The sequence below is a fragment of the Chelonia mydas genome, chromosome 26, assembly GCF_015237465.2.
Source record: "Chelonia mydas isolate rCheMyd1 chromosome 26, rCheMyd1.pri.v2, whole genome shotgun sequence".
NCBI classification, from domain to species: domain Eukaryota; kingdom Metazoa; phylum Chordata; order Testudines; family Cheloniidae; genus Chelonia; species Chelonia mydas.
Window position 1 is genome coordinate 13,794,649 of NC_057859.1, and position 24,453 is coordinate 13,819,101.

The following is a 24,453-nucleotide window of genomic DNA, read 5'->3' on the forward strand; positions in this document are numbered from 1 at the left end:
CAATGAAATTATATCTTCCTTCGACCAGGGCAGCTGGAAGGAGACATTGGCCTTCCACTAGGTTTTCTCTCTGCCGCTGCCACGTGGGCAGAGAATTTTAAATGCTGGACACTACGATGTACCCAGACCCTTCCCTCCTCAGCGCCATTTAAACGCCGCTTAACGAGCGGAGTGCATCACTTTAAACAGACACGCTCCATTCCGGTCTACCTATGAGCTCACGCACCTAATCAAAATCATCACGTGAACAGCCGCGTCCGTCGGAGTCTTGGCCATGCACCCCCAGCCTCTTCCCCTTTGGGTATCATCTGCAAACTTAACGACCTTTCATGAGGGACCAACCGCCACGAAGAACACACTCACTGATCCAAACCCAGCTCCCAGTCATGCCTGTATCAGCCCTCTGAACGCCGACAAATGACTCTGTATTCATTGCAGAGGGACGTGGAGCCCGACTTGGGTCAGTTAAGTCCACATTTTTCGCTCTCTCTACAGATTGTTATCACATTAAATAAAGCGATCAGAGGTGGCCAGCAAGGTTTGCCCATCACAGACTGGGCTGCCTCGCCCCACTGACTGGTGCCACTGAAAGAATACAGCCTAGAACATCCACGAATCTCCCCTCAAAGAGGATCCGAGTACAGACGTCAGAGCTCCAGATCTGCCATTTTCAGCCGCTGTTTAGACATATTTCAGAGTAGCAGCCATGTTAGTCTGTATTCGCAAAAAGAAAAGGAATTTTCCACTTTATGCATCCGATGAAGTGAGCTGTAGCTCACGAAAGCTTATGCTCAAAGAAATTGGTTAGTCTCTAAGGTGCCACAAGTCCTCCTTTTCTTGTTTAGACATAGGCTCCGACTGGGGTGGTTATGTCTACACAGCAATAAAAGGCCGGTGGCGCTGTCTCAGAGCCCAGGTCAATTGACTTGGGCTTGCAGGGCTTAGGCTGCAGGGATAAAAATAGCCATGTAGACATTCCCACTTGGGCTGGAGCCTGGGCTGTCAGAGTGTGTCCACCCCACCCCCCACCCCCCTGCCCAGCCCCGTTGGGTTTCAGAGCTCGGGCTCATCTCCACGGCTATTGACCTGGGCTCTGAGACTTGGTGCCACAAGTGTAGACACACAGGTGTTTCCCAAACCCTGGATGCTTCTCCCACCTTCTTCCGGCCCAGCTGCTCGCAGCATCCTGCGCCCCTCTGGCTTCTGAAAGCCAAAAGCCTTTAGAGCAGCAGCTGCTGTTGTACCCATCTTCCTCTCTCTCCCTGCTCCCAGCATTTGACAGCGCTTTTTCTGACATCCACCTCTGCAAACTCCCCCTGAGATTCCCCCTGGGCTCTTCTCAGCTCCCAGCCCTAGTTATAAAGGATCTGCTGGCCAGCCTCCAGCCTCACACCTGGCCGGACAACCTTGTGGCATGAGCTGGGTCCTGCAATTAGCTAAAAGCTCCAGGAAAGATTTAGGGCTCAGATTTCAGTTCAGAGACTCATAGATGTGGAGGCCAGATGGGACCAAGACCTCCTGTCTAACCCAGGCCAGAGAACCTCCCCCAGCGATTCCTGCATCTAGCCCAGAACTCAGTCAAAAAAGCAAACAGAATGTTGGGAATCATTGAGAAAGGGATAGATAATAAGGCTAACAATATCATATTGCCTCTATATAAATCCATGGTACGCCCACATCTGGAATACTGTGTGCAGATGTGGTCGCCCCATCTCAAAAAAGATGTATTGGAACTGGAAAAGGTTCAGAAAAGGGCAACAAAAATGATGAGGGTATGGAACGGCTGCCATATGAGGAGAGATTAATAAGACTGGGAACTGTCAGCTTGGAAAAGAGTCGACTAAGGGGGGATATGCTTGAGGTCTATAAAATCATGACTGGTAAGGAATAAGAAAGTGTTATTTACTCCTTCTCATAACACAAGAACTAGGGGTCACCAAAGGAAACTAATAGGCAGCAGGTTTAAAACAAACAAAAGGAAGCATTTTTTCCACACAATGCACAATGAACCTATGGAACTCCCTGCCAGAGGATGTTGTGAAGACCAAGACTACAACAGGGTTCAAAAAAGAACTATATAAATTCATGGAGGACAGGTCCAACAATGGCTATTAGCCAGGATGGGCAGGGATGGTGTCCCTAGCCTCTGTTTGCCAGAAGCTAGGAATGGGCAACAGGGGATGGATCACTTGATCATTACCTGCTCTGTTCATTCCCTCTGGGGCACCTGGCACTGGCCACTGTCAGAAGACCGGACACTGGGCTAGACGGACCTTTGGTCTGACCCAGTCTGGCCGTTCTTATGTTCTCCTGGCTAAGCTAGAGCCTACATTTCAGAAAGAGACACCGACTCGTAACTGACAGACTCCAAGGATGGAGAACCCACCATATCCCTAGGTAAGTCAGTTACATTTCCTGTTAAAAGTCTGCACGTTATTTCTAATTTCAGCTTCAGCTTCCAGCCACTGGATCTTGTTCCGGCTTGGTCTGCTAGACTGAAGAGCCAACTACTAATCACTCTGCGTAGGTGCTTCTAAACTGTGATCAAGTCGCTTCTCCATCTTCTCTTGGATCTTTAGACTGAGCTGCTCTTGTCTCTCGCCGTAAGGTCTCCCCAGTGCAGTATGCAGAGGTAAGAACCTCATCCTTACTCCTGCTCAATATTCCCTCCTTACACAGCCCTGGCTTGCATTAGCTCTCCTAGCTACAGCCTCAGACAGGGAGCTCACGTTCAACTGGTTACCCGCCAGGCCCCCCACGTCCTCCTCGGAGTCGCTGCTTTCCAGGAGCCAGCCCAGAATCTTGTAAATGTGACCTACATTCTTCGTTCCTAGATGCACGGCCTTGCATTTGGCTGCATTCAAACGCCGGTTGTCCAAGTGAGCTCAGCTCCGTCGAGCCGACCTGCCATCGTCTTTTACCGCTCCGCCAATTTTTGTGTCATGCTTTTATAGTTCCTGCCAGATCAGTGTGTGACAAAGTGGGAATTTTCTGTAATATTTTTCTTAAGCCAATGTATGCCTCAGTTTCCCCTATATTGTGCGTGGCTAGCCAACGGGCCCAAAAAGGGCTGTTTGGTCCCCGGGCAGGCTAAGAGCCCTAGGTATGAATGTCACCTCGCTGTCTGACCCTGAATGAGTCATTAAAAAAAGGACTAGCCAAGACATAGGCATCGACTCTGCAGGTGATCCGGGGTTGGAGCACCCATGGGAAAAAACCAGTGGGTGCTCAGCACCCACTAGGAGCCCCGTGAATCAGCTCCTGCCTCTCCCCACCCCTCCCGTGCCTCCTGCCTGCTGCAATTTGGTAGGGTTGCCAACTTTCTAAGGGCACAAATCCGAACACCCCTGCCCTGCCCCTTCCCCGAGGCACCGGCCCCCGCTCGCTCCATCCCCCTCCCTCCGTCTCTTGCTCTCTCCCGCCCTCACTCACTTTCACCGGATTGGGTGCGGGGGGCGGGAGTAAGGGCTCCATCTGGGGGTGTGGACTCTGGGGTGGGGCTGGGGATGAGGGTATTTGGGGTGCAGGAGAAGGCTCCGAGCTGGGGTAGGGGGGTATTGGCTCTGGGCTGGGGGTGTGGGCTCCAGGTGGGGCCAGAAATGAGGAGTTCAGGGTGCGGGAGGGGGCTCCGGGCTGCGGCGGGGTTTGGGGCGTGGGGGAGAGGTGAGGGCTCTGGCTGGGGGTGAAGCTCTGAGGTGGGGCCAGGGATAAGGGGTTTGTGGTGCAGAAGGGGGCTCCGGGCTGGGGCAGGGGGCTGGGGTGTGTGGGGTGCAGGCTGCAGGCTGCAGGGGGGAGTTTGGGTGTGGGAGGGGACTTCGGGCTGGGGCAGGGGCACGGGAGGAGGTTTGAGGTGCAGGGTCCCAGTGGCGTTTACCGTGGCTCCCGGGAAGTGGCCACCAGGTCCCTGCAGCCTCTAGGACCCTGAGGGAGGTGGAGCAAAGACCCCAGTGTGAGAACAAAGGACTGGAGAGGTGCGAGGTGAGGGGGGTAAGAGTTGGCTGCTGGAAGGAGTCGGGGCTCTCACCTGCAGGGATCTGATGAAGGTCAGAGAGAGACAGAGCTTGAACCATGGGGTTCACCACAGCTTGGCTGGGCTCTGGGCTGACCAGAATGGTCTATGCTTTAACTTTCAGTTCTCTGTGCTAACGTACGGGCCTCCTATGCTGTGTTCCCAGTGATTAATAAACCCGCCTGCTTGGACAACGCGGTTGGAAGGTCCCTGCAGATGCTGGGTGAGGCGCATTAATCCCCGAAGAGCGTACACGTCTCCACCAGGAGTTCCTCAGCTGGACTCGCTGAACAGAGCTCACGGTGTGACGCAGGAATGCTGGAGCCCCAGAGGTTCAAACGAAAGAGGCCACATGGCCTATCCTGGGCAGGAAGAGTGAGACCCGTGGGGATCTGGCGCCCTGAAGGGCTTCCTCCTCGAGGCTGTTGCAAAGCTGGGGCATAGCACTGACCCTGTGGATCCATGGCCCAGACACTGACTAGCCCTGTGCTGGGAAACAGCAAGACCCCACCACAACCGCCCTGTGAGGCCCCCTAGAAATCTCCCATTTACAGCTAGATTTTCAGATCTGTCAGTTGGCCAGTGTTTAATCCACGTAATCCGTGCTCCACTGACTTTGTGTCATGCCGGCAGCAGACCTAGCGCCGACGCATACAAGGAGCTCGCTGAAGCTGAAGGAGAACAACTTCCTAATGTTCATCAACCCCGCTGGCCTGGCGAGACATGCCCATTTTGCGTGGCCTTCTGCCCTGCTCTGGTGAGGAGCCTGCGACAGCCTTGTGTAAGAGGCTGAAATCCTTCAGCTCGGGCAACAGCTGTGTGTATGAAGATCCCTGGATCTCAGATTCGGCCCTCACTGCTGCCCACCCGCCCAAGGGCGTTTGCGGAAACACGACTGGGGGCTTTTCCCCATTTCTTCCTTCTGAAAGAGCCGGACATCGCCTGCAACGGTGCTTGAATGCATTCAACAGGTCACTGTTCAAAAGACAAGAGATGCATCATCCTAACAAGGCCCCCCTATTCTTCTTAGTTGTGATCTGGCTTGCAGCGGTGACTAGGAGTCCCAGTCCTGGGCTCTATTGCGCTGTATAGCCCCAAAGCAAAAGCCCACTGCCTCTGGATGGGCGAGTCTATTCTCTTACCCGTGGAATTTCAGGATGCGAGCACATCATTCCAGGTTGGCTCGGAATGGACAGAGGGGGCAGATTTAAGATGATGCCTGAAATCTTCACTTGTACTTTCCTTGACTCGAGCGTTAACTATGCAACCTTACCACCACATTCCCCGCGTGTTTATTCAGTGCCTGCAGAATAGCTCTCCATGGGGAGCGGGTTAACCGACAGAGCCCTGGAGTGATTTGGATCTACAGCTAGGCGGCCGGGTTGTGCGTTAACCCAACACCTGGGAGTTTGGGTTCAAGGCAGATTTTCCTTAAAAACACGGGGCCCCCTTTTTAAACCAAGATTTGCAAAAAAAGAGACGGTTTACATAGGACCTACACAAAACACTCGTTCACGGTGGTGCCCAGAGGTGGCGCGTAACTGTTGATGATGGTGGGGGGGAGGGCTTGGATTTGTAACCCACCTTCCGCAAGAAAAAAGGGAAATAAAAATACAAATATAAACCCTGGCAGAAATCTGGGGGCGGCACGTGACCATGCAGGCCCCCCTCCCTTTGTTGCCTCTGGTTGCCCCTCTGGGACTGGGACTAACCATCTGACCCCACTGCTGGAGCTATGCCAATAGCCTAGGGGCAATACCATCACCAAAAGCATTAAAGCCATGTTAATTTCAGGCTCCTGAAATAAAAGAAAGGCTAACCCAGCGGCTAGGATGGGGGCCTAGCAGTTGGAAGACCAGGGGGTTGATTCCCTGCCCTGCCACAGACTTCCTGTGTGACCCTAGGCATGTCACTTAGTCTCTCCGTGCCTCCAGTCCCCAGGGATAATAACACGGGGAGGTGTTAAGATAAAAGCATGAGTGTGCGTGAGGTGCTGAGAGACGCTGGTGCGGGGGGCAGACAGCTGGGAAGAGGCGAGCGACGCTTACCCAGACGCTGGGCCCACGAGAGAGGCTGTGATTTCTCCAGCTTCCTGGCAGGCGTCGCGCACACCAGCACGCGCGTACAGCTGGTTCCTCAGAGCCCGTGAACTCCGACAGCTTCACAACACAGCGACAGCGGGGCCTGTCCCTCAGGGCAGATGGATGGGCCTGATCCTGAGCCGCACGGCCCTCGCCCCCTTCAATTCCCATTCGCTTCCTGCAGAGGCCCAGCACTGGTCAGGATTGGGCCCCCAGCAGCGAGCATGGTACGAAAGGGAGAATAGCCGGGCCAGTACTTTTCCAGGCCCCCTTTGCTGTTATCAGGGATATTTATCGCTTGGCATGGCCCCTTCTCTCCAACCCGCTGCCGGCGTCGGCCCCGGGGTCACACGCTGCGGTTGTTATCTCGCCGTCTGTAGCCACAGAGATGACTGAGGTCTCAGACACGGTAGGGACGTGTCTCCCTCCGGAGGAGTGGGAAGATGGTTGAGAATTAACAGGCTCAGCAAGCAAAGGCAGGCGAGCCAAGCCATAGGGGAGTGGGCTCGTGGCCAGTAAGGGATCGCGGGTACTTTTCCTGCACCCATCACCGTGGTATCTGGGCACCTCACAGTCTTCAATGCCTTTATCCTCAGACACCCCTGCGAGTTATCCCCATTGTACAAATGGGAAGTGAGGAACAGAGAGTCTAAGCCACCCAGAATCTGTGTGTCCCCCCACCCACCTCGTGACACCTTTGAAGAATTAATGCAATTTCTGTTAAAAGACAGTCGTGAAACTTCATACGTCATCCTAGCAAAGCAAAACAGGCCTGTGGAATCCATATCCTCACTTCTCCTATAACTCAGCCATAGACCACGCCAGCTCGTGGGCACATGCTGAACGGGACAGGTCCATCGTGAGACAGCAAGCGTGGAGACCATGGTTGGCCAGGAAAGCCCACAGGTACCACATACTGACTGGAGTTATTTCATGTCTGTTACAGGTGATTTTCAATTTACCGCTGGGTAACTGTTTTGGCAAATGCTGATTCTTTAAAGGCAACCACTGAAATGGCTCGATCCGGCGCCCAGTGAAATCGTTGGGCGTGATAGTGTCACCCGCATAGGAGAATCGACACAGACACACACACACATCCCTGGGGGTGGGGTTCTGTGGCCAGTGCAAACGCAGGAAGTCAGACAAAATGATCAGCGTGTCGCCTGACCTTAAAGCCCACCCCCCGGGTCGGGGCGGCCGCAAACGGCGAGCAAAGGATCCCCCTCTCCCCTCTGCAGCCACGGAGGCTGCAGGTGAGAAGGGGAGGCCGGCAGATTTCCCAGTCAGAGCAGCCATGGAAGGGAAACAAGCCGAGCGCTAAGCCTACCTCTTGCAGAGAGCTTCTTGGTGTTGATAATCTTGGCTGCGTACTCATGGCCGGTGCAGAGTTTGACGCAGCGTCGCACGACCGAGAAAGCCCCCCTAGAAAGAGGAAAAGAGAGAGAGAGAAAACTAACTTCCCGAACTCTGCACCTGGAGAGCTCAGCAGCAGCCCACCAGGCCGGTTGGGAGAGGCCCTTAGGCTGCTGATTATCTCATTGGCTTAATTTCAGTGTAACCAGCACACAGACACGGAGACACCTGGGGCCAGCTCCGACGTGGCACCGTGATGGGCAGGTTTGCTGCCGGAGGATCTAAGGCTGCAGCAGGGCCAGGAGCCAGGGAAGAAAGGCCTGCAGGTTTCGCAGGGCACGTTTGGGGGGTATTCCCACTATACGGGGGTGACCCAGGGACTGCTTGATGTTCCGTGCCAAAGGCTCCCTCCATACAGGGTCTGAGGGGGCGGAGCCTCTCCCAGCACAGGGGGCGGAGCCTCTTCCATTGAGAGGGAGGAGCCAGTCCACAATGCATTGCAAAAAAATGAACATTAGCATATCACCCCCAAACACCCATCAATCCTGGTCCCAAGCCAAGGCCACCAGCGCCCCATAATGCAGCTGGGCAGGACTCACCCCCCCCACACACACACAATTGCTCCCACACACCCCAGCAGCCCCCCTGCTGCTGCGCTCTGTGCTGTAGAACACACCAGATACCGGCGGGGCCGGCCCCAAAGAGCAGACAGGCATGGGGGCCGAGGGGCAGCCGGCAACATGCAGCCCTCAGACAGGAAGGCAAGAGCTCGGAGCTCCGGGTTTTAGCATCTGGGGTAAAAATTTTCTAAAGCAACCTAAGTGATTGAGACACCCTCCGCCCTGTTTTGAAAAGTGACTTGGGGCCAGACTGCCCAAGGCACTGAGGTGCCCGAAGACACAGGAGAGCGCTTAGTAGGACGTTCAGAGGCATCTAAGCAGGGCAGGCACCCTGTCTCCCATGGGATTTAGGCACCTAACCTGCTTAGGCACTTTTGTATCTCACTAGGTGCCTTTCTGTGTCTTTGACGATCAGGGCCGGTAGCACTCAGCTGCCTCTTCCTCCCGGACAGCCATCGGGAATGGGGCTCACAAGGGCAGGTCCACACGGCCATGAAAAACCCAGCGCCGGCCCTGGCCAGCTGACTCGAGGAGCTGTTTAATTGCAGTGTAGACGGTCAGGGACCCTTCCCCCTTGCAGGTCCTAGAGCCCACCCTGCAATGAGGCAGCCCCTTGGCCCCACGTCAGCTGGCCCAGGTCGGCCGTGGGCGTTTAGCTGCCGCAGAGACGGACCCTAAACATCATTTCTGAAAGTGAGACTTAGGCTCCTGGGTCCCGTCATTGCTTTGAAAACGATTCCTGAAAATGTGATCCGTGGTGCGTGTGTTGCACCACAAAACCTGAAGCCGTCTTAGGCCCCGCGAGACTCACTCCTGCCGGGGGATTCCATTCCGAGGGCCGTTCCCTTTTCCTTTCGCTCCACTTCCAAAACGCTTTTAAACCCCGTTTCCCTCCCCAGCTACGATTCCCCCAGCAGGAAACAGCCTCTCCCTGAACACGGGGGAAACCAGGTGCGGGGAGACCCCTCTGGCCCGGCCCGTCTCCCACTGCCTGGCTGGGATTTTGTCAGCTCCCCAGCCACGCATCTGGAGACGCCCCCCGCTCAAAAGCATAAAGGACAAAAGATGCTGAAATTCCAAATGTGCTAACGCCGGGATTGTTCTGAATCGGGAAAAGCGGCTTCCATGGATGGGGGTGGTGTTTACGGGTTAAAGCCGAGTTATCAGCATACACAGGTGGGCAGCGCAGGCCCGGTGCAGCCAAAGAGGGTCTAGAGCATGCTGCCAGAAAGTGGCAGTGGGTGGACTGGCTCCCGGGAGCGCAGGCAGCTAGCCAGCGTTGCTACGCAGACTGCAGCCTGTCTGAGGCTCTCTAAAAGCCAGCGCGGATCACCGCAGAGCTAAGCATTGAGCGTTCCCCAGGTGCACAAGGGGAAAGCGTTGGTGTCCCTAGCTCCTGGATTTCTCTCTCTGCATTGTGATCAGCTGGGAGGCCTCCTTAAGACAAGCCAGTGGCTCTGCGTGGGCATTAAAGACCTCGGCGCCCCGGCTGAATTCTCCCCTTCACCACAGTCATAGCTGGGCAGCCGGCTGCTGTCCTCCACCCCAGAGCTGGCCGCATCGCCAGGAGGTAACTTGCAAGAGGGAAGCACCACTAATAAATCAATCCCGGCTCCAAACAGCAAGTGCTGTTGACCTCAGGCTGCCACAGCCCGGCGAGGGTAGTCGAGCCAGCCCACACGTCCAGCGCCAGCCTTGATCCTGCCATGGAAAAGGGCGGCTGCCTCCCCTCCTGCCCAGGAGATCCTCACCAACAGTCTTGGACACCTCGAGCGTCGACACCCCCTGGGAGTTTTTTTATTTATGCTTCCGCCCCCAAGCCACTACCTCAATTCCTGTGCAAAGAGAAAAGGAGGACTCGTGGCACCTTAGAGACTAACCAATTTATTTGAGCATAAGCTTTCGTGAGCTACAGCTCACTTCATCAGATGCATACTGTGGAGAGTATAGAAGATCTTTTTATACACACAAACCATGAAAAAATGGGTGTTTACCACTACAAAAGGTTTTCTCTCCCCCCACCCCACACTCCTGCTGGTAATAACTCATCTAAAGTGATCACTCTCCTTACAATGTGTATGATAATCAAGTTGGGCCATTTCCAGCACAAATCCAGGTTTTCTCCCCCCCCCCCCCCCCCCGTCCCCACCCCCACCTTGATTATCATACACATTGTAAGGAGAGTGATCACTTTAGATAAGCTATTACCAGCAGGAGAGTGGGGTGGGGGGAGAGAAAACCTTTTGTAGTGGTAAACACCCATTTTTTCATGCTTTGTGTGTATAAAAAGATCTTCTATACTCTCCACAGTATGCATCCGATGAAGCGAGCTGTAGCTCACGAAAGCTTATGCTCAAATAAATTGGTTAGTCTCTAAGGTGCCACAAGTCCTCCTTTTCCTTTTGCGAATACAGACTAACACGGCTGTTACTCTAATTCCTGTGCAGAGCCTCTACCGACAGCGCCCTTCAAACCACGGCCCTTTCTCCCAGGAGAGATCTTGCCTTTCCGTGGTCCCGTCTCCCCTCCCCTCTGCTAGCCTTCTCCCTCTGCCACTTCCCTCCCCTGCTTTTTAACCCCCCCTCCCAGCTGATGGGACAACCACCTCCTTAGCCAGCCAGCCTACACTCTGATTAGGAAATTAAGTACTCTCCATTCCTCCCTCAAGCCTTCTCTAGGGGAAACTAATCAGAGCTTAAGTGACCGGAGTGCTGGGACAGCTGTTAGCTCTCACTCTGTCACACTCCACATCATCTTGCCCAACCCAGCTGCTCCCCAGAGACTGCCACTTCTTCAAGAGCTGCCGCTCCCCAGAAGGATGAGCTTCATCATCAGAGATTCGGGAGTGCCAGGCTGGGGGAACGAGGGCTGGGGCAGGACCACGCTTCACACCTAGCAGGGCTAAGCTCTGCCCGAGGGGGGCAGAACACAGACTTGGGACGTGTCTGTAGCTGTGAGCCCAGGCCCCGTGCCGCTGGCCCCACAATGTACCTCCAGCCCACCCAGGTGTATAACACCTGCCTGCAGAGCGGGCCGGCCGATGGCTTTTTCGGGTTTGCTGGAAGTTCTGAGAAAAAAAATCAACCCGAAAACCAGATTTGCCAGAATTTCCAGCGACCAGCAAAAAAGAATCAATAATAATAATTTCCGGGCGGACAGAACGTTTTGTTCCAGTTTCGAGCGCTATTTGCCCCATTGTTTGAAAACTAAAATGAAAGGCCATTTCCCGGCAAAAAGTCATTTCCAATGGAACCGATCACCCCGCCCTCCCCAGCGGTCTTGGCCCAGTTTAGATCGGCCCTGGGCAGAGCCGTGGGGAGGGCGGGGTGACAGTTTTCAACTGAAATTTCTGCAGCTGCTGTCTGTGCAGGAAAGCGAAGGGCACCCACGGTTCCTGGGGCACAGGGAATGGAGACAGACCCCCCCCCCCATGCTCCTTGCCACCCTGATACGCATCTAGCTCTCCCGGCTGGGGGACGGAATGACTAGCCGGGGGCTCAGAGCCACAGAGCGAAGCCAGGCACCCCGTTCTCCCTGCGGGCACCCATTACATGCCCTCCCTTTCCTCCTTATTTATTGTCTGGATCGCAGCAGTGCCAAGAGCACCTGGCATGGGCCAGGACCCCTCTGTGCTAGGCGCTGCACGAACAGCGACTGCAGAGAGAACTCCCAGCAGAAACCAATCTCAGCAAATCTGGGCACCTTCTGCAGGGGGGAGCATGAGAGTCGGAGCCCCCCTCGCCGAGTCTCTTCTGGGCCCACATCTCAGTTACTTCCCCCTGAGTCTTTCCTACAGGGAGCGATGCCTCAAGGACCAGGGGCCCCAGTTGCCAAGCAGAGACACAGCCCCCCCACACACACACACACACAGCCAAGGGGAAGCCAGGCCGCGCTATGGGAGGCCCCTTGGAGCAATTCCTGCCACGCACGGCACGGGATCCCCGCACGAGGCTTTCAGCCTGGGAGCATTTCTAATGATCTCTGCTCCCGGCTCCTCCTTTCTTTGCAGCGCTGGGCGGAAAGGCTCTGGCCGGACCTGGCATTGGCACGTTCCACTCACAGAGCCAGCAAGTGCGGATGGGCAAAGGCCACGCTGCTCTGCTCAGACGCCTTCAAACGAGGGAGACGCACCGGCAGCTGGAGGAGCCTTCGAACCGCAGCCAACAGAAAGGCAACCTGAAGAGAGCAGGCCCCGCTGGAAGGCTCCAGGGCCTCCCCCGGGACAAGCAGGGGGGCAGGCAAAGCAGATTGGATCACCTAACGGAGGTGGGGCTGGGGGGATTCCCAGATGGGGACGTGGCAGCTGGCCCAGATCCGGACACACCAGGACAGCAGCAGCTAGGCCCAGCCAGGGGCCACAAGGAGCGGCTTACTCCCCCGGCCCTGTATTTCCCGCCCCCAGGTCCCCGTTCCCCAAACCATGTGCAGGGTGGGCGATTTTTGACCCTGCTCAGTGAGGTTTTCTGCTCCAAACTTCTGGACTTAGGAGCCACCAAGGGGTTGGCTGGAAGAGAAGAACAGCTCGAGAAAGGCCATCGGCCCATTTCCTAAGGCCCTGACCTCGGGGAGGTCACCTGGGCAAAGCAACCCTCCGGACCACGGGACAAGCAGGCTCTGGACTGTGGGAGCCCTTGGGAGTTCAGCTGCCCCCTTCGGGCAGGGGCTGGGTCTTTGCTTTGTGTTTGTAGAGCACCTGCCACACCAGGGCCCTGGTCCCACCCATCTGGCTCCGAGATGCTACAAACACATAACAAGCAATGCGATCTATCAGTGACCCTCATCACAGGAGGATCTGAGCACCTGGCAAGGGATTTGTCCCCTGGAGCAAGGCATCGAACATCTCCATCGTACAGGTGGAGAACTGATGGCCAGAGACAGCCACCCAAGGTCACACAGGAAATCTGTAGCAGAGCAGGGATAGGATTGTGCTCTAACCACTGAGCCATCCTTCCTCAAGGGCTTCCTCCTACCAGTGCTGGGCACACGGCTCCTTGGGGTCTGAGAGAGGAGAGGGGACATAAGAACGGCCATACTGGGTCAGACCAGAGGTCCACCTAGCCCAGTGTCCTGTCCTCCGACAGTGGCCAGAGGCCATGGCCAGGGCCAGGTGCCCCAGAGGGAATGAACAGAACAGGGAATCATCAACTGATCCATCCCCTTTCGCCCATTTCCAGCTTCTGGCAGAGGCGCGGGACACCATCCCTGCCCATCCTGGCTAATAGCCATTGATGGACCTATCCACCCTGAATTTACCCAGTTCTTTTTTGAACTCTGTTATAGTCTTGGCCTTCACAACATCCTCTGGCAAGGAGTTCCACAGGTTGACTGTGCATTGTGTGAAAAAATACTTCCTTTTGTTTGTTTTAAATCTGCTGCATATTAATTTCATTGGGTGACCTTTAGTTCTTGTGTTATGAGAAGGAATAAATCACACTTCCTTATATACTATCTCCACACCAGTCACTGTTTTATAGACCTCAATCATATCCCCCCTTAGTCGTCTCTTTTCCAAGGGGAAAAGTCCCAGTCTTGTTAATCTCTCCTCACACGGAAGCCGTTCCATCCCCCTAATCATTTTTGTTGCCCTTTTCTGAACCTTTTCCAAGTCCAATATATCTTTTTTGAGATGGATCTCCCAGATCTGCACGCAGTATTCCAGATGTGGGCATACCCTGGATTTATATACAGGCCATATGATATTTTCTGTCTTATTCTCTATCCCTCTCTTAATGATTCCCAGCATTCTGTTAGGGAAGATATCTGCTAGGGGCCTGGTCGGTTCCCCAGGGGCTCAGGCTAGGCCAGAACGGACCTCTAAAGAAGCAAGACACTTCAGTACCATGGAGAGAACACGCTCAGGTTCCATCTGTACCTGGCAGAACAAGCTGCCCCGGTTTCATGGCACGAGCCCAAAGGATGCCAGCAGCTGTGTCCCTAGTTGTCTGAACTGTTCGGAGTTAACAGGGGGATTATGGCAGCGTCTAAATGCACCAGTATCAAGGCTCGGGGCCCCTCTATGCCAGGTTCACATGCCCCCCTGGCACCGCCTTCAGTAACTCTTCTTCCTCCCACCCCGGCAGGTGTCTGTAGACTCCCCTTAGCCATCACTTCGCCGAACCTTCCCGGGAAGTTCCCCCCTCCAGCCTCTCTGTGTCTCGATGGTAAGCAGGCACCCAGGACCAGACGCTGTGTCTCAGGGACAGTCGCATCAGAGCTACCTCAGATTGCCTCCTCCCTGCTCTGTGACCTGATCTTTCCTGGTACAGAGCCCCAAACTGGGCTGGCCCAGCTGTGCTGCCAGGTTTGCTGTGCCCGCCGGAGGCCTTGTCTGCACCACACACCGGGCCCCATAACTACCCCAGGCCGCAGCTCCACTGGCAGAAGCTGTAGTGTGGACGAGGCTGGGTCTAAGACAACACAGAGGTGAAACGCCGGAGTCCTGTCTACACTACAGCAGGCACCAGGGCAGCTGCGCCCGTTGGCAATTCCCGGCCCTGATATTGCTGGGGCAGTTGTAGCCTACGTGTCCCCAGTGTTACTGCCTCTTCCACGGTGGAAAGGGCCAATTTAAGTGTCTAATCAGCTTTTGCTGATCACGGTGCCCAGATCTGCAGCCAGAGAACCAACAGAAGACATGGCCCCCGCTTGGCAGACGGAATCAATGACTTTCCTGAATCCAGTTAGACGTGCAGACCCCAGCTCCCACTTCATCCACCTCCCAGACCTTCCAACCAGGTTCTCCTTCCCAGGGGGATCACCTGCCCCCCACCCCACCTCTGATCTGTGTGCCCAGCTCAGCGTTCAGACCAGCCCACCCCCATCTCTACTGCGCTGATCCCAGCCCCAGCCCCTTCCTGTGCCCAGGGGAGTGGTCCAGTCCCAGCGTGCGAGGAAGGGACAGGGACTGACCAGAGCCCGTCTCAGGCTGCTCCGGGGGGGTGAAATCCCTGGACACGGCCCGGACTAGCAATCAACGACAGGAATGGCCGACGTGCCATGAAGCATTTAACCCCCAGAGCAGGGCTCCCCCCCCAAAGCCTGGTTCAGCACCCAGCATTTCAGGTGGAGAAGGGCCTAACCCAGGAGCTCTTGCTTCTGGCCTGTCAGCAAGACACAGCATCCTGCACGGACTGACCAGCGAGATTGTCCCTTGTAGAGTAAGGGAGAGGCCCCCGCGCCTCCCCCATATTAAAGCATAGAAACCACCACCCACCCAGCAACGGCGTCTTTATCAGAGCCCCTCCTGTCTACCCGGCTGCTCCTCCGGCCCCCATCCCTGCAGCGCATTGCAAGAGATGGATCATCACCCCCCCAGGTGGCGGGGCAGGGCTGTTAATCCCATTAGAGTCAGGGGAGACCCAAGGTCCAGCGAAGAAGGCCCAGGCTTATAAAGGTTTCCAGGCACTGTTACACTCAGCATTGCAACACCTAATGGGTTTAGGTGCTGAGATCTCATTCCCCAAAGGGGTTCAGGCACCTGAATGCCTTCAGAGCTCTGGGCCTCAGTGATTAGTCCACAGCCCCCCAGGGAATCAGTCTGGGGCCGAGTGGGGAACTGAACCAAGTGCCAAACTAGTGCCTTAGCCACTGGGCCACCCTTCCTCTCTGCCCTCACCACCCCGCAGCACCAGTGCCCAGAAGCAGACCCCAGGTTTGCTCCCCCTAATCCTGCAGCCCCCTCCACAGAAGGAATCCCCCCAAAAGCTGGTAACCCCCCCCCCACCATAAACTTGAAGCAACAATGCTGAGACCAGCAATCTCCCAGGGGCCATTACTGCCTCAGTGAGTTACAGGAGCACCTACGCCGGCCAGTCACAGAGCAGGGCCCGCATTGTGCTAGGCACTGTACAAACTCAGGACAGACGCTCCCCGCCCGGGAGAGCCGATAAGCAAGACAAGAGACAATAGGTGCATACAGAGGGGAGAGCACAGGACGGGTCAGCGCGATGGCCTCCAGCCCTGTGGCAGGGACCTGGTGTCGGGGAGTGGGGAGATCTGGCATCCCCATCCCTTCAACCAGAGTTCAAAGCGGAGACTCGGCTGGGAATAAGGGACTCTGGCTCTGTGCAAGTCCCCCTGCCCCCGAGGCCCATGCAGGGTGACCTCTCTGAGCACCCTCCCCAGGCAAGGCAGGCTTGGGGTGTCCCCCAGCAGTTCTCCAGCATCCGCACATCTGCTCCCACAAATCCAAAAGCCCAGACCAGCTCGGAAAGGCCCCTCGAATAGGGAGCACAGCCCAGGCCTGCCAGGTGACCTGCTCGCCCCCTTCTGCCGTTCTAATTGCCCTTCCCTGTTGGCACCCGGGCCCCACCCGCTGCAAAGACAGCATCAGCTCTCCCAGAGACCCAGCCCCAGGAGAAGCTCACCCCCGGCTCTCAGTGGGCTGGGCTGGTGCCTGGGGAGAGCTCAGAACCAGCCCAGCCAGCGCTCCCATTGGGACCGACAACAGCAAACTGGGGCGGGCAGCAAGCCCTGGGTCAGAGGCCCCAGCATGGGCACCCTGGAGAGAACAGGGGGAAGAGGGAACCGCACAGCGTCCCTGGTGCCTCTGATCTGGGCCAGCGGCAGCTAAAGCCAGGACTCCTGGGTTCTTCCCCAGCTCTGCCACCCAGTAGATCTGACCTTGCCCATGCCCTGCCCCTCTGTAAAGGGGAGGGGGGCGGGTAATGAAACCCACCTCGCTGCAGGAGAGGCTGCGGAGGCTGTGCTAACGCCAAGGAAGGGGCAGGCTGAGGATGGAAAGCCCTGGGGCAGGATCATGGCTGACAAGCCTGGCAATGGGCAGGGGGCAGCGGAGGGCACTGCCTCCTCCTGGAGAGAATCAGCGAGGTCAAAGTAGCCTCTCTGTGTGTCATAGTCCCCGTACTGCTAACAGCTAGGGGAGATTCCCAGGTGGGCGGAGCCACACGCCTTAGAAACCCCGGCAAGCGGAGGCAGGAGCCCGGGTTCGCCGGCGCAGTCTGTTGCCGTGGAAACGCCGGGCGCCCCGGATTGAGGATTGCTGCAGGGGGGCGAGGAAGCGAGCGCGGGCGGGCAGCACCGGGCAGGGGCACGGGGGGGCAGGGGCCGGGAGTCCCCCCGGGGGGGCCCTGCCCAGCCCCCCAGAGCCGGCTGCAGTCTGGGAACCGCCCCCGCCGCGCTGCTCGCGGGCCCGGAGGGTCTCCGCAGGGCCTGAGCCCTCCCCGTCCACCCAGAACCGAGCCTGTCCCGGGGCGGGGGGGCCAGGCCCGTCTCCTCGCCTGGCATGTCGGGGGCAGGGGGCCCGCACACTCCGCTCCCCCGCCGAGCGAGAGGCTGGGGCACGGGGCGGGCTGGCCGAGCCAGCAGGGAGGCCGGCGGGGGGAGCGCCAGCTCCCAGCTGGCCCCCCCGGGGCCCGGTTTGTTCTGCCCCGCGGGCGGCCCGCAGAGGGAAGGGGCTGGGGGCCTCGAACTCGCAGCCCGCGCTGCTCCTGGCCCCGCAGAACGGCGAGCGCCGGGCCGGGGGGGGGGTTTCCATCCCGCTGTCTAATCCCTGCCCCCTGCAGCCCCGAGACCGGGCTTCAACCGCGGCTCCTCGCCGCCTTCCCACCGCGCACCGCTGCGCTGCCCGCCGCCTTCGCTCCCCAGCTCCGTGCCCCAGCGGGGCTCGGGCCCCCCGGGGCTGCAGCGGGGCATAACCCAGCCAGGCAGCGCCACGTCCACACGAGCCCGCCCGTGCTCCGGGCCAGCTGGGGCCCCGCGCACCCCGCAGGACGGCCAGGCTGTAACCCCCTGGCTGCGCTCATCCCGCCGTGCGCCCGCCGGGATCCCTCATCTCCCCCCATCTATCTCCCCCCCCGCCGGGCAGCAGCACCCCCGCCCCGGGGCCGACACAGCCTGGGGCCCTCGGGCTCCAGGGGAGCTGCAGGGTCGCCCCGATGGATGCGGTCCGAACCCCGGCTACGGCCCCCCTGGACGCACCGCCCGGCGTGGCCTATAACCCCCCCGCTTCCCGGCGCTGCAGGGCCGGATGACCCCCCCGAGGGCCAGTTTCTCCCCCCCCAGAACAGCAGATCCCCCCCATGTTTGTAACCCCCCCCCATGAGAGCTGTCATCCCCGGAGGCGCTGCCCAGCCCGGCACCCCGAACCCTTCCGCTCACGCCCCCGCCGCGGCCGCTGCTTCTGGGCCGGGTGCCTTGTGTCTCCCGGTCCAGCCGGCTACGGAGCCTTCCGCTGACCGGGCAAGAGCCAGCGGCTGAGGGCAACGCATCGGCCGAGCCTTGACCCCCCTTCCCGAAACCCGGAGCCGAGCGCCCGCCTGGGGCGAGCTCGGCGGTGCCCGGTGTCCCGGCAGGGAGCCGGCGCAGAGAGAGGACGGGCAGCGGCAAAGGGAGGGTGGGTAAAGCCGGCAGGGCCCCGCATGAGAGGGGGGACGGCAGCTCCCCGCAGGTCTGGCCGGCACCGCAGCCCAGGGGTGGGATAACAAGGGCAGGGTGAGCTGGGAGAGGCCGCCAGCTTCTGAACAGGTGCCAGGGCCTAGAGGGTTTGGGGCTAGTCAGGGCAGCCCCACGCTGCCCACTGGTCTGGCCCCAGAGGCACTGGGGCCAGGCTAGATCAGCCATGGGGCCCCACTCCTGTCTCAGACACTGGCACCCTGTAGCCGCCAGTTCAGGGGAAAGCCTGCCCCTGGGGACATTCCCCCTAGAGCCTGGTTCCTGCGCTGATAGCAGATAGCACTGGAATGGGCCTTGGGAGACGTGGGTTCTATTCCCAGCTTTGCCACTGGCCTGCTGGGCGGCCATGGGCAAGTCACTCTGTGCCTCAGTTTCCCCATCTGTCAAATGATCCTGACCAGCCCCCTCCCCCGGGAAGCACTGTGAGAGCTACTGAGGAAAAGTGCGGGATAAGAGCTAGGGATCATTATTAGCTGGGTTGTACAGTGCCCTCTTTGGAGTCTGCCCCCTGGAAGTCTCTACCCGGGCTCGCTGCTCTCCGACCCCCCCCCCCGGGAGTTCTGCCATACCTGCGCTGACCTTGCATGACCCCCACTCTACCAGGCCTTGCCTGGCACCTCCTCCCCGCATTGACTTGACACGCGAAGGGGACCCTCTCACGCCTCGGTTGCTGGGGCGAGGAGTCAGCCGTGGCCACAAGGCCCTGCAGCTGGGGGCAGCCCCTCTACGCTAGGACAGGCCGCGTGGCCTAGTGCCTAGAGCAGCTCAGCCGGGGAGCTGGGTCTGGGTTATGCCCCCGGCCTACTAGGTGAGTCCCTTGCCTGCTCTGGGCCTCAGTCTCCCCACTTTGAACTCCACTGGGGGGAGGGAGATGGAAGAGCCAGGCCCTTCGTTGCTTCTCAGGGGGGCCGGTCCCACAAACGCCCCTCGCCAGCCCAGCTGCTGCTGTTCACCTCCTTGGCCCCGTTCCTTCCCCAGCCCGAGCCTCCCCAGAGCGTGGGCCGGGGGGGCAGACAGGCAGGGCCTGCACCCCAGGAGCCAGGCCACTGCCCCGGCCTGGGCCTGGCCCGAGCTTCCCCGGGAACCCAGCAGCCCCAGTTCCAGCCTCTCCCGGATGGATCCTGGAAGCCACCCGCTGTTTACTCCGCGATTGCCACACCCCGCAGCCGAGGTGGCTACTGTGTATTGGCCGAGCTGCCTCGGGGCAGGGACCTACGTGCCGCACTATAGCCTGGCCCCCACCCGCCAAAGGGCCTTCGTGCAAAAGTGACCCTCCCAGGCCCCCAAGGGATCAAAGCCCGGCGCCCCCGAAGGACAGGCTAGCAGGGGGCCTGCTGCAGGAGCCAAGAGGGCAGCTCACACCCCTGGCATGGGTCCATCTGGGCAGGACTTAGGAGCCTCACCAAGACAGTCCTGGAGCGCAAGAGCAGGCCACACTTAGCCAGGGCCAGGGTGGCCCCAGACCACGCAGAGACCCCCCGGGGCAGGGAGCCGGGTCACCTCTACGGGCAGGCTGGCCCCAGACCACGCAGAGACCCCCCGTCGCACTGGGCTCCGAGCAGACTGGCAGCCACGGTTGATCCGCTGAGATATTTCGAACACACCCATCACCCTGGTATCTGAGCTCCACCACGGTTCCGGAGCAGCCCCACTTCGGCACCCGCGGGGCAGCTGCTGAGTCCCGGCAGAGGGGCTTAGTCCTCAGGCCTGGACACGCCCAGTGTGACAAAGTGAGAATTTGCTGCAGTATTTTTATGAGCCTGGCGTGCCTCAGTTTCCCCAGGCATGGGGTGGCTGCCCGGTGCGGGGAAGGAGGATTCCATTTGCTCTCGGGGAAGACGAAGGGACATCAGTGCAGGTGGGGCTCTGAGGGAGAGGGAGACGAAGTTCACTGCAGGTCGCTCTGGGCTACCCTTGACCCTTCCTGTCCCCAGGCCAAGCTCGGGCCGTCCTGCGCCGCCTTCCAGGGGACCCACCAAGGCCGGGCGCGGGGGCCGCCTCCCGGCAGAGCGTCCCCGGCTCCGTGCGACTGGCCCGGCGGAGCTTGTGGCGCGAAGCAGGAGCCCCCCGGGGCTCAGGCTCCGGCGGCTGCGAGGCCCAGCGCGCCCCCCCGGGGATCTGACCCAGCCAAGGGGTCCCTCCGGGAGGCTGCTCCGAAGCCGGGGGCGTAGCCAGGCACCCGGCCGACGGAGCGGGGGGAGCCTGGCCGACAAGCCCGCCAGCCCTCTCCGGAGCAGCCCTGCGGTGCCCGGCTCCCCTGGGGGGCGGGCTCCTGGCCGGCATTTCCGAGGCCCCCGATCTGGGTTACGGCACCCACGCCGAATTCACGCCTCTCCAGGTGGAAACCCAGCGGCCGGGGCTGCAGCAGGAAGGGGGGGGGTCCCTCTCTATACAGCTCCGGCAAAGACCCACCCACACCCCCTCAGCGCCCTCACTCCCGGACGCCTCACGCCCTGCACCCCTCCAGGGCACGTTCAACATCGGGGCCCGCCCCGACTACGCCTCCGAGCACCCCACAATCCTGAGCCTGTTTCTCCAGCTCCGGAGGGACGGGCCGAGCGGCTGTCCCCAGTGAACACCTGGGAACGGAGGCCCCCAGAGACGGGGTGACTCCACAGACGCCTATGACCGAGCCCCCGGCCCCTCTCTCTGTAGCGAAGAGGGGACAATCTCTCTCCACACCTCTGGGCAGAGCCCACCTGGCATCTCGTGTTGGTTTCTGGGCACCCGACTAATACGGAGCATATTCCCCGAGCGCCTAGAAGCGCCAGTCAGGGCCCGACCCTGTTGTGTCAGGCGCTGGACAGACACGGAACCAAACGAGTCCCCACCCCAAAGCGCCGGCGGTCCAAGTAGCAGATGTAGAAAAACCGGCAGGGGCTCCCAGCCGGGCAAGGCAGGCGGCTGGGAGCTGGGGTAGAAGGAAAGACGGAGAGAGCTAAATCCATGCGGCGAGGGAGGGGGCAGCGGGACGCCGCAAAGGCCCTGACTGTCTGCAGGTCTTTGGGAAGCGGGGGGCGGGGGGCTGAGGCAGGTCGTTATGGGGTTGCCAGACTTGCATTAAAGATGGAGCCAGTTTGCCAGGAATGGAACATTTTCAGGGGTTGTGAAACGCCAGGGCCAAGATTATCCCAGTTTGGGGGGGGGGCGCTCAGCTGGGGCACCCCAAATTCACTGCTCAGCTTGAGACACCCCCAAAGGTCCTGAGTCTGGGCTAGCGCCAAGCACCGCCTCACGGCAACCCAGGCCGCTTTAAGGGGTCTCAGCCTGGAGACGCCCCCAAAAGCCAGTGACTTCCGACAGCCACGGAGCTAACAGGTGGGGGGGCATTCCAGGAGGCGCTCCCAGCAGCCGGACCTCGCGGGGGGCAGCTGGGGTGGGGAAAGCCCCCTTACTAGGCGGCACTGAGGGCGGGTCCCAGCGTGGGCGTGCAGATGGCAGGGTGCCCACCTCGCGCGCTCTCCCGGTGGCACAGGGGCAGACCCCAGCGGGGAACATGGGTCGGCCACACACGGCAGCTCCGGCCCCTGCTCGCTGGAGGGGCAGCTATGCCAGCCCCCAGCCGGGCACGGGCGACCTCCAGGCACCTGTGAGGGGCGAGGGGGGGGGCTGAGCCAACCCGCCAGGGCAGCTCCTCCCCATGCCCAGCACCCACGGGCTGCCCGCTCTGTGGCACCGCTACTCCGGAGCCCTGGGCGCAGGTATTTCCCAGCTGATCCTCCCGGGGGGGGGGGGGGCTCCAGCTCCCCTCCCCCTCCTCCAGCGCTAGCACATGGCGCTGAATGCAAAGAGGGGTGATTGCTGCCAGCCTGGGGCAGGGTGCCAGAGTGGGTGGAGCCTTCCCCAGCCCAGGGGCATCACCAAGAGCGCCCCCCCCCAGCCAAAAAATCAGCGGCGGGGTGGGGGGAGCGTGTTTCTAAATGCAACTAATGACCGAGGAGCAAGAGCAGGCTGGGGGGGGCCGGTCCCCGGGGCTGCGCCGGGCCAGGCAGACAAACCACTGCAGTGGGGGCGAGGGGGCTGGGTGAGCCCCGCAGAACCGGCTGCAGGAGCCTATAAATACGCGGCGAGCCCAAGCCGGAGAGGGGGTGGGGAGGATCCAGCGCCGCAGGGGAGCCGAGGGCGGGGGCGGGGGGGGTCTAGGGTTTCTGGCACAAGGGACTCGCTGAAGGGCTAGTGCCATTCTCCAGATGGTTCCCATTCCTCCTGCATAATGCGTCATGGCTGCGAGCTCCGGCCGGCAAGCGAGCCCCCAGCCCCCCCGCCCTGCTGCCACCCGCGGCCGGGCGAGGGCTGCCCACTGCCCAGCCCCGGCACATGGCAAGTCGCAGGATGCCCAAAGGGGGGGGCAGCTGGCAACCAGAGCAGCCTGGGCCAGGCTCCCCTCCCAGCACACACACTAGGGAACCCCCAGCACGGTGGCACCCCAGAGCCAGCAGCCACCCCCGCGGGGCTTCCCTCCCCCAGCCCGTGCGCCCAGGGCGCAATGGAGAGCGCACCCCCTGCCCCTCACCCGTGCCGGGCGCGGGGGGGGGCGCAGTACCCCCGGCTCCTCCCATCAGGCCCTGTAACGGGGGGAGGGGAATGACCCCCAGATTCCCCCCCCCCCCGAGGGGCGCAGGCTCCCCCCCTGCTCCGCAGCCAGTGCGCCCCGGCCCCGGGGCGCGCCGCTGGTTCCAGACGCGGCTCCTTACTTGCCAATTTCCTCGTACAGCTGGTACTCGTCGGTGAAGCGGGTGCAGGTCACGGTGGTTGCCATCGCGGCTGCCGCTTCGCTCCGCAATGAGCTGGGCTCCGGCTCCGCCTGGCAGCGGGGGAGGGAGGGGCTGGCAGGGGCGGGGGCAGGAGCCACCCAGCCCGCTGCGCTCCGAGGCTCCCTGCGAGCGGCGATTCCTCCCCCCCCACTCCTACCACACATGCACCCCGCCGCCGGCCCCCCCCCGCCCCACGCCGGAGCAAGGACCAGCCCCTCGGGGACCCCCGCAGCCAGGGGAGGGGTACGGCCAGCCCAGCGACCCCTGCACCCAGGGTATGGGGTGGTGTCAGGCCCCACAGGGCATCCCCAGTGGAGGGGGCAGTGCCAGCCCCCACGTCGTTAGGGTCCCCCCACCAGAAGCCAAGGAGCCTCCCCATACACAGAGAGCCCCCACTTAGAACCAGCCCCTCCCCCTATAGCACCCCCCCCCAAAAGACCCAGGGTCCCCAGACCTCCTCCCTACTCCCACTCCAGGGAGCCAGAGCCCCTCCCCTGAGACGGAAAGGGGCACAGACCCCTTGGTGCTTGGGACCTGGGCTCTACTTGGAGGGGAGATTGGGGGAGATGGGGAATGTGGTCTGGTTTTGGCTTGACCGGTCTCTGTTTCTTATTGTGGCCAGCCAGGCAAAAATACAGGCCATGCCCCAGACAGGGCATTTGCCGAGGGCCAGGATCTCTGCTAAGGAGGTGACACCTTGGTTCTGCCCTAGGCCCCTCCCTTCTGCATCAGCCCCTTGCCCCCGGGTCCAGAGGTCATGAGGCTGGGCCATAAAAGGCCATTAAAGCGCAATATAGCACCGCTGCCCGGTCTGAGAGAGGGGGGCACACAGGGCCCATCATCCTGCACCCCCACATGCCAGCCTGTTGCACCTAGACCCAGGGAGCGGTGGAGCCGGGGGCCACACGGCTGTAAGGGGATTTCAGGACCACCATCCAGGTTCTCATAGGCCCTTTCTATCTGCAAGGGGAGGTGGGGGTTCACCTGGTCATGGTGGAACTCCGGGCGCTGGACCCTCTACACAGTGCCTGAGACAGGGCTGGCCCAGGGCCTGGTCCCTGCCTGTGGAGCAAACTCCCCCTCCACCAACCCAAACAGTGCTGCCAGACCCACCAGGAGCCTCCCCACTCCTAGACACCCACCCCAGAGCCCCCCCCCCATGCCCAGAGGCCCCCACTTCTGCTCCAAGTGCCCAGTGCATTCCCTTGACCTTGCCTCCTCCA

At 60.1% G+C, this 24,453-nt stretch overlaps 1 protein-coding gene across 9 annotated transcripts in view; it reads right to left on the reverse strand.

The window, feature by feature from the left end:
• The window catches only part of CAMK2B (calcium/calmodulin dependent protein kinase II beta), a 147,207-nt gene extending 123,881 nt beyond the window's left edge, over positions 1–23,326 (reverse strand). For all 9 annotated transcript variants that reach the window (XM_037886476.2, XM_037886475.2, XM_037886473.2 and 6 more), the window contains exons 1-2: positions 23,171–23,326; positions 7,418–7,512 (exon numbers count right to left, since the gene is read on the reverse strand). In XM_037886476.2, the coding sequence (XP_037742404.1) occupies positions 7,418–7,512; positions 23,171–23,235 (160 nt within the window). In that variant the 5' untranslated portion in view covers positions 23,236–23,326. The remainder of the gene's footprint in view (positions 1–7,417; positions 7,513–23,170) is intronic.
• Positions 23,327–24,453: the final 1,127 nt, after the last annotated feature.